This window comes from Rhinopithecus bieti, unplaced genomic scaffold (genome assembly GCF_001698545.2).
Source record: "Rhinopithecus bieti isolate Rb0 unplaced genomic scaffold, ASM169854v2 scaffold_11933, whole genome shotgun sequence".
NCBI classification, from domain to species: domain Eukaryota; kingdom Metazoa; phylum Chordata; class Mammalia; order Primates; family Cercopithecidae; genus Rhinopithecus; species Rhinopithecus bieti.
In genome coordinates, this window is record NW_016806995.1 from 938774 (window position 1) to 948786 (window position 10013).

Below are 10013 nucleotides of genomic sequence, written 5' to 3' on the forward strand. Positions count from 1 at the left end.
GGCTGACTTTCTGTCAGATCTTTCTATTGGCAGCAGAGCAGGTGGATGGCAGGGACCACGGCAGGGAGCAGAGACCAAGACATGGGGGTGGTGCTGGGCCTGGACTTCTGGCTGGTGGTCAGCTCTCTTAGGACACAGCCATTCAGCACATCTTCTCTATCCAGACCTCAACATGCACAGCCCCAGAACCACCACTTCGGAGTTCTCCTACTAAATCATCTGTTTAGTTTGTCTCTTGATTTTAATCTGTTGAGGCCTTCCTGGCTTCTGGTTCATCATGTAATGCATTCCTAGTACTTGGGGTGCTGAGGTTTTATTTCAGAGCAGTGACTATAAAAACAGTGCTGAACAGCACAGGGCCCAGGGAAGAGTCTGTTGGCCCCACTTGAGAGGCCCCATCACCAGGTGAAACTGACGTCTTCAGATGCTGTGACGGAACAAGTGACCAATCAACCCTGCTGTCCTGTGAAGGCCACGCCACACTTCTCCCTTTCAGCTACAACTGGAACCCTGTCACATGTTGTGCAGAGGTCAGACAGACCATCTCCATAGCATCCACTCAGCTGCTGTCTGGTCCCCTCATCACAAAGTAAACGAGCAGTACGCCAGTACGGCGAGACCTGTTTTGGGGAACCCTTGCTGCCTTCCTGCCACGCTCACTCAGTGATCCCCAAAGGACTATCCTATGGTGCCCCTGAGTCTTATTCAGGGGTCAGGCTCCACAAAGTTAGTGGGCAAGGGAAAAATTACCTCAAGACCCCTAAGTCACCTGTGGGAACAGGAACACAGTTTTGTGGAGGCAAACCTGAGAAGGACTTTTTATGTACATAAAGTTTGAGAATCATTAAGTTAGATGACAAAAGGGAGAAACAAGAAGTCACTAGGTAGCTGTAACAGCATTTAAGCCATTCTGCCTAAATTTAAGATAATTATCTTGGGCCGGGCGCGGTGGCTCAAGCCTGTAATTCCAGCACTTTGGGAGGCCGACCTGAGATCATGCAGTACTGAGTGTGTACGGAGATTCGTGTATTGTACTCATCTCTGGGTGGTTCTTCCGCTTAAATCTGGTGTTGTGTTATAATCCTGCTCGGTCTCATTCTCATTTATTATTATATATTATAAAAATCCTTAGCCTTGTGTCATGTTCGGTGGTGTGTATCCCTATGTATCTTCTGGGATGTGCTGTGGTCATGTATGGATAATGCTCGTAAATTCCTGGTGTATGGCTGATGATGTCTGCATGTGAGTCCTGTTATCCGGTCTCCATCTCGCTCTAGTCTGTTTTTTTTTTTGGTAACATAAACTTGAGACGTCTGTCTGCAAATTTTGATAAAAAAAAAAAAAAAAAAAAAAAAAAAAAAAAAAAATAATTATCTTGGCACCGAGATGAGGACGGATGGAGAATTCCAACAAGTTCCTATCTGCCTGCAGGAGTTCCTCCATCCTGCTTTAAAATTATGCCTCCCTCGCCTTCACACGGATTAGCAGATACATTTGTGGTTATGTGGATGAAATGGGATGGTATGTGTGAATGCACGTGGCACATGGCCGAGCTCAAGGAGCATTTACTGGATTCAAATCTCAGTCTTGCTTGACCGGCTCCACATCAGCCTCTTTGTTAAAAAGTTTAGAGGGGACTGCCTCTTGTGATACGTTTCCTGCCTTCTGGGAACCGGCATGGATGTGAGGGGATTATATCCATGCCTCTTGGGAGGTGAATGTGAGTCAGTGTTCCTCTTCTTCACTGCATCTCAACGTGCAGACACAGGGAATACCGAGCTAGAAAAGGGATGCCTGGCTTCCAGGCCCAGCTCTGTCAATGATATCCAAGTGACCTTGACTGTTTGAAGTTCTCTGGTCTCAGTTCTGCCTTTGACAGAGACAGGGGAAAGGACTGGATAAGAGTACGTTTGAGGATCCTTCTGGTTCTGAATGCTAGAGTTCCAGTCCAAACTCACCCTCTGGGAAGAAGAGCCTTCCTACAGGACTTTAATATCTGGAAGCGACACAGAAGCACAGCCCTCAATACTAACCATAAGAAAAGAAAACAAAGCCCAGGAGAGCATGTCTGAGATCAGCTTACTGACGCCCTCTTGTGTCCAAATCCAGCAAAGGCCCCTGGGTTCTCATATTCTACTAACCAAGCCACCCGATTACGAGAACTGGGATAACAATGAACAACCCTCTTCCCTTCTCCAATGGAAAGTAAAGAGGAAAAGGAACTTTGCCTAAAGCCTAAGACAGACATCTCTTTTCCCATCCCTGAGGGATGTGTTTTAAAAAGTAGGGCCAGAGTAATTGGGATGTCAAGTGAATTTCCAATAAGCAATGACATTTGTGAAGGGAGTCGGGGGATTCTGCCACTCTCAGGAGATACTGCAATGTACACCACCCCAGACTCTTCCTGTGGGTGGGTGCTGGCCACGTCTGGGTGGGCATGATGGGTGGTGGGGCTGCGGATTTCTAAAGACAGGGGAGGTGCATCTGGGTCTGCTGAGGAAAGTACTGGAAAAGGAGTTTCTACCACACAATTGGGCTTTTTGAGTCAAAAGCAGAGGTTGCAAATGGGTGGCCCACAGGTTGAATTTGGTGGAAAGACAGGTGTTATCTGACTTTCTAAGTACTTTATAGAGTTCAATTAGTTCACAACATGGAAGATCTGAATTTTGGCTTTCTCTTAAAAACTCAGAGCATTATGGAGCCCACCTCGCCACATGGCGGGTCTGGAGGAGCTGAGTGGCGGTGGCCTCTTCTGGGGAAGCATGTGCTTCCCACTGCTCCCCAACACTGAGGCTGGGTGTCAGCTGCCATTTATCAACTCACTCATGGGGGCTGTTTTTCTCAAGTAGGGGTACACAGACCAAGAGGGCTGTTTCAAGAACAGGAGGGTAAAGCAGAAGTGGAGATTATTTCTACGTCTAGCCCGCAAACAGAACGCTCCTGCAATGAGACCCACTCAGCCAGCTTTACTCCTTCACGTGGCCTGCAGGGCCCAGTGGGCCCTTCAATTCCTTATGCCTACCTTTAAGAATGTCAGAAACATTGACTGTTCAGCACATGCTGCCTTTCTAGCAGCTCTCGGCATTGATCACCAGTGGCTGGCGGCACTCAAACAAGCTCTCCAGTAAGGAGTGACACAAAAAAGGTGCGATGCACCACGGGAGAAAATGAAGACACGTCAGGAGGAAGAGCTGCTGCCGGGAGCCATCTGCCGGTGGGGGTGGCTATCTGGCCACATGCTGTCAGGGGAATCCCGTGACTGTCCTAAACTGCAGGATAGGCTCATGAGGAACTGCGGCTGGAGTGTGATAAAAAGGTCTAAGGGCAAACACAGCAAATAAATCAAGCCAAGCCGCTCCAGGGAATGGGGACTGTGGCTCAGTCTCCAGTTCTATTGCTGGCAGGATGAGTGTGTATGGTGAGGCTGTGCACTATACAAGCCCGGGGGAGGCTGTGGCATGGACAACACAAACACTGTAGGTAGTTAAGTTTATGACAACCACGTTCCAGCAGATTGGAGTCAGGGTCTTGTGCCAACAAAACCAATGTATTATGACAATTTTCTGACACATGAGGACTGGGTACCTATCTCTAATTTCCATGGAGTCACCCTACAGTGGTAGCCCCAGACAATGGGTTTAGCTCAGGTGGGTCACTTCAGTGGTATCTTCTAAGTTTCTGTCTACAAAGAACTTCCAGCTCTGTGATAAATGTATTTCTCTACGTAATTCAGTAAATGTAACACCTCCACTCCACTTCTACTACGAACACAGTTAGAGTCTGGGCAAAGTGCCCGCTGGGACAAATGGATTTTGCAGAGTGTTAGTGCAGCCGCTGGGCTGGCAGCTCTGGTCCTCATTTCAAAGGGACAGGAAGAGGTGGAAGTTCTAGCCCAGCGACTCTCATGGGGTAAAGGAAGACACTGCTGGGTCTCCAGCATTGAGGACATGTTTAATCAAGCAGCTGTTCAGAGCAGTCAACAGGACAAATGACCCCTTCCTGCTCCCAGAGCCTTGATTTCAGATCAAGGAGTAACAGGAACAGTTCAAAAGCCAGAGATCGTCCACTAAAGAGCTTCCATGTTGCAGGGCCCACTTCCTTGCAGTAGGATTCCATAGGCTTCACACTCACCTCCAGCATCCTGGACCGACGGATGGTGATGTGAGTGACATGCGGGGAGGCAGAGCTGGTTTCCACCAGCCCCAGTTTCTCCTTCTCCTTGGTAACCATGGTTCGAAACAGGAGAACTCTCTAAAATGAACAGAGGCGGGACCAGAAAACAGGGTCAGCAACTGATGATTCCATAAAAACACCCTGCAAAAATGACTGAAACTGAAGTTAGATAAGATGCAAGCAGAATGGGATGTCTTAACATGTGCTACCGGTTAGAGTGTCCTGTGAGAACAGAAGCATTCCCTGGAACAGTTATGGGAATTAGAAATATAGCTGAATACACATCAAGCAAAAAACATTCCGGAAAGAGTGGTCTGCCTGCAGCTAGGGTCCAGCTAGGAATGGCCTATGAGAAAATCCTCCTCAAGGCTGGGTGTGGTGGCTCATGCCTGTAATCCCAGCTTGGGAAGCCAGGGTGGGCGTATTACCTGAGGTCAGGAGTTCAAGACCAGTCTGGCCAACACGGTGAAACCCCGTCTCTACTAAATACAAAATATGAAAATTAGCCAGGCATGGTGGCGTGCGTCTGTAGTCCCAGTTACTTGGGGGGTTGAGGCAGGAGAATCGCTTGAACCTGGGAGGCAGAGGTTGCAGAGGGCCAAGATCGTGCCACTGCACTTCAGACTGGGGGACACAGCGAGACTCTGTCTCCAAAAAAAAAAAAAAAAAAGAAAAGAAAAGAAAAAACATCCTCCTCATTCAGTCAATAACCCACTATAAAAACTTGATGGCAGAACAAGTTATAGAGACTTCTTTATCTAGCTGTGCCTGCTTTAAGGGAAATCAATATTATGAATCCTAAGAACAAAAATAATTCAAAGATAATTTTTTCTACGGTCAGAGAATTTAAAAATGACCCTACAGTATAAAGCTCCCTGACCTTTCAATCTGCCTCCTATGTGCCTTCAAGCCTACCACAGTCCCACAAGTAGTATTTCTCAATTACTACTTGAAAAGAACCCTCTCTCCTTATTTGTAAAATTCTGCTAAACCTCTTTAGAAGAGCATGACTCTTTGCCCCATCCTGGGCTCGAGAATCAGTACCCTAATACCATTTGAATAAAGTCAGCTGAATGAATACATAAATTCAACCACAGCTGTTTTTTTAAAAATGGGAATCTCGGCCGGGCACGATGGCTCACGCCTGTAATCCCAGCACTTTGGGAGGCTGAGGCGGGCGGGTCACCTGATGTCGGGAGTTCGAGACCAGCCTAAACAACAGGGAGAAACCCCCAACTCTACTAAAAATACAAAATTAGCCAAGCGTGGTGGCACATGCCTGTAATCCCAGCTACTCGGGAGGCTGAGGCAGGAGAATGGTGTGAACCAGGGAGGCAGAGATTGCAGTGAGCCAAGATCGCACTGCTGCACTCCAGCCTGGGTGATAGAGCGAGACTCCATCTCAAAAAAAACACAAAAAACAAACAAACAAAAAAACAAACAAAAAAAGGGAATCTCCCCCAAAGTCAAGCGCTTTATTAAATATAAGAACAGTAGCAGCCGGGCGTGGTGGCTCACGTCTGTAATCCCAGCACTTTGGGAGGCTGAGGCGGGCGGATCATCTGAGGTCAGGAGTTCGAGACCAGCCTGACCAACAGGGAGAAATCCCAACTCTATTAAAAATACAAAATTAGCCGGGCGTGGTGGTGCATGCCTGTAACCCCAGCTACTCAGGAGGCTGAGGCAGGAGAATGGAGTGAACCCGGGAGGCGGAGCTTACAGTGAGCCGAGATTGCACCACTGCACTCCAGCCTGGGCGATACAGCGAGACTCCGTCTCAAAACAAAAAAAAAACAACAAAACAAAACGAAACAAAAATGGGAATCGCCCCCAAAGTCAAGAGCTTTATTAAATACAAATGACAGTAACAGCTGGGTGCGGTGGCTCATGCCTGTAATCCCAACACTTTGGGAGGCTGGGGTGGAGGGATTACCTGAGGTCGGGAGTTCGAGACCAGCCTGACCAACAGGGAGAAACCCCCAACTCTACTAAAAATACAAAATTAGCCGGGTGTAGTGGCGCATGCTGTAATCCTAGCTACCCGGGACGCTGAGAGGCAGGAGAATTGCTTGAACCCGGGAGACGGAGGTTGTAGTGAGCCGAGATCGCACCATCGCACTCCAGCCTGGGCAACAAGAACAAAACGCTCTCAAAAAAAAAAAAAAAAAAAAAAAAAAACAGGAAAAACCTTAATAATAGTAACAATAATAGGAAATACTATATGCCAGTGGGGGCTAGTACATTTTCATTTAATTATTATGTTAACTCTCTTAAGCAAATATGGTTGTAACAAAAAAAGCAATGTCAACAGCCCCTTAAGAAGAAAGGGGGTGGGCCGGGTGCAGTGGCTCACGCCTGTAATCCCAGCCCTTTGGGAGGCCAAGGCAGGCGGATCACGAGGTCAGGAGATCGAGACCATCCTGGCTAACATGGTGAAACCCCATCTCCACTAAAAATACAAAAAATTAGCTGGACATGGTGGCGGGCGCCTGTAGTCCCAGCTACTTGGGAGGCTGAGGCAGGAGAATGGCGGGAACCCAGGAGGTTGTGGTGAGCCGAGATCGCGCCACTGTGCTCCAAACTGGGCGACAGAGTGAGACTCTGTCTTTTTAAAAAAAAAAAAAAGAAGAAGAAGAAAGGGGATGGTATTGAGTGGAGGAACTACTGTTCAGTGAAGCATCTCGCTGAGGCTGGTTGACAGGTCTAGACCTGACAGGACTGACGTGCTCTGAGTAGAACCAAAAGCCCTGAGAGGTTCCAGGGCCATGCAGAAGAGAGGGGACAGACTGGGGACACAGGGAGGGAGGCTGGCGATAGGAATGAAGGGTGCCACTATCTCTCCTCTCTATGGCAGGGGAACAGTAGCACTTTTGAGAACAGGTGTTTTAGTCATGTGGAGTCGTGTAGTTTGTGACACAACTACTTCCTATGACCCTAAATCTTTGGCATGGCCACGTGAAGGGGTGCTGTTTGGTGATACACAGGCAGAAGGCGAGTTACATCTGGGTCAATCCAGCATGGGGGTGGAGACAGCAGAAGACACAGAAACAGAACTAAAGAGACAGAAGTGACCACAGAAAGCCTGGATAGGGCTCTGGATTTCTATGGGGCATGGAAGAAGGTCTTGAGGCAAGCTTATCCAGGCTGCAAGGGCTGGGCAACCTCAGCGACTGCAGTGGACAGCTGGGTACGGCTCATTCTCTCCATTCTACACATGAAGAAGACCTTATTCATCCAAGGCTACACAGTTGGTGGGCAGGGGGCTGGAATGAAATCCAAAGCCCACACACAGCCCCCGATACTACACAGCCCCTGCCCACCCCACACCGCTTAGGCCTTCTGGGTAAAAGCAAAAGGCAGAGAGGCCTTAAGGCCCAGCCAGCGGATGAGTCACACATAAACAAGTAAAAGCAATGTTAAGAGGGTGCAGAAAATGAAGTGCTGTACATGTGAGCCAGGCAGAGCTGAGGCTTTAACAAATGTTAAGGAAAACAAGAGAGGCATTATAGTGAAATCAAGAACAAGGCGGAGGGTCAATATTTAGGGCAGATGGTATAATGGTAACAGAGCAGAGAGAGCCTGTTACCCTCCTGTGTGCTCCAGCAAGAATATTTCAATGGCAGAGGGCAGCACACACGCCATCAGGGGGAGCCTGAAGCTTGAGATGGGCAGAGCGGCAACAGGACAGCCTGGCTACTCTGAACACACCAAACCTTAGATACTCCTTCCGGACCTGCAATCACGGAGCAGGAAGGGGCAGGAGATGAAGAGGGCCCCATTTTCTCAAGGGAGAAAATTTTATGAACTAAGGACAAACAACCTTGATGACATATTTAAGCAAAATTCCCAAAAGAAAAAAAAATGTGAGGATTACCATATACCCTGGACATAAAAGTCATTCCAATTTATCTCAGTGGTTCCCAAACTTCCTTATTCACAGCACCTCTATCATTGCAGTAACTTTTTTTCATGGTACTCCTAGGCCAAAAGAAATCCCTAGCGGTCCCATTTACTAGGTAATTAGGTCCCAAATATTTATGTCCTAAGACCTCAGTTACTATATTTTACAAATGCACCTGCTTTGAAATATAAAATACTTTTATTTCGTTCTTACAAGCCAGCTTTGCAATCATCATTAAAAAAATGTAGTGCAATCTCATGCTGAAACCACGAACTACTCTGAACTAGTAGTTCATGTGGTGTCTCACTGTGTTCCCCTCAGAAATCTAAAATATCCTGCAGCACCTCCAGTGGCCACAGCACACGTGAACCAGAGAGAAACAGAGCGGAGGGTCTAGACTATGTGTTATGGGAATGCTATGGTCAGAGGCTGATTTCACAGACACTCAGGTCTAGAATGAGGGGCTGCATTTTAAACCAGACACTACCAAACCAGATAAGGCCCAGGAGATGAAGTCTGGAGCCTATTTCAAACAAAGATGAGGTGGAGAGGCTGATACTACACTTGGAAAACACAAGCCCCAGCGGCAAACGGGAGCTGCCAACAGATCACAGAAGATAAGAGAAGCCACTTTTAGGGGTTGTTCAAGGACCAAAGGGTATAAGTTACTGAGAAGCACAGTTCATGATGAGGAAGAATGTTCTATCTTCTGGAAACGTAAAGCCACAGAACGGCCTGCTTTGCAAAGCTGTGCATTTCCTATTGGAAGCAAGGTCAGGGACATCAGAGCAGGTGCCCCCGCAAGGAGGGCACATTTGATTAAGTAATCACCATAAGGCCCTTCACTTCTGAGAGTTTGCCAAGTGCAGTAAGAATTTAAACAGCCACATTGTTTGCACATCACTGCTTGAGGGGAAAGAATAGCAACCATAAGTATTAAAGTCAAGGACAGAACAGTATCAAGACAGCAGTGAGGATGAAATACCTCTGAAAATGAGATCTAATTTATAAAATGTGATTTATGCTCTTTTCTAAAATATGTCTACTTCATTAAAAGAAGAAAAGAAAACAGAACAGGAGAAAATAAAGGACATAACCTAGACTCCTAGAAGCCTCTTCTGAGAGGAGCAGAGTGTTGTCACAGCATCAGACATTTCCAGAGCACCTGCCACTCATCAGGGACATGAGCCATGCTTGCCACCCTCATTTCCTGGATGCTCCTGCCACAGCCCAACCCTCCCCAAGTCTCTCTCATCCCCCGGGTGTGCGGCACTCTCCTGGTTTCCCTCCTTCCCTCCTTGTGCTGGCCCTCTGTGGGACGGGTCCTGCAGGGCTCTGCCTCAGTGCCCTGGACTTCTTACTCCGTCTGACTCCCCGACCACCTCGCCCAGACTATGGTGGGAGTCAGGAGATTTGGGTGCTGTCTGACTCCCTGACCACCTCACCCAGTCTATGGGGGCAGTCAGGACATTTGGGTGCTCTCCCCACACAGGCTCCTCCCTCCCGAATGTCAGACCCCCTATCCAATGGTTTCCAGGAGCCACAGACATCTCACATCCTACCTGCTCAATGCTGAACTCACCACCATGTTCCAGTCCTGCTTTTACCTGTGCCTCCACCTCAGGAAACACCCCCCAAGCACCCAAGCCAGACACCTAAGCATCACCTGAATTCTTCCTTTCCTTCCCCTCGGGATGTGAACATTCTCCAAGGCCTCCTTAAAAATATCTTGACTTGGTCATCTTTTGACTCCCAGGGCCCACGCCACCCTAGTGCAGGCCAGCTTGCTTTAACACCCCAGCCTCTAGCCAGCCCTCCACGCTGCAGCCAGGATGACCTTCCTGAAGTATGGCTCTGACCAGGTGCCTCCTAAGCTTCCAGCCCTCTGGTGGCTTTGCATAAAGCCCCTGATCCCAGCCTCAGTTTCTTTTTTTTTTTT

At 48.1% G+C, this 10013-nt stretch overlaps 1 protein-coding gene across 7 annotated transcripts in view; it reads right to left on the reverse strand.

Annotated features, from left to right (window-relative positions):
• The window catches only part of UBE3B (ubiquitin protein ligase E3B), a 64997-nt gene that overhangs the window by 20572 nt on the left and 34412 nt on the right, over nucleotides 1-10013 (reverse strand). For all 7 annotated transcript variants that reach the window (XR_001886960.1, XM_017879701.1, XM_017879700.1 and 4 more), the window contains exon 19: nucleotides 4132-4251. Coding sequence is in view for 6 of the 7 variants with exons in the window: in XM_017879701.1 (XP_017735190.1) it covers nucleotides 4132-4251 (120 nt within the window). In the remaining variant the exon portion in view is untranslated. The remainder of the gene's footprint in view (nucleotides 1-4131; nucleotides 4252-10013) is intronic.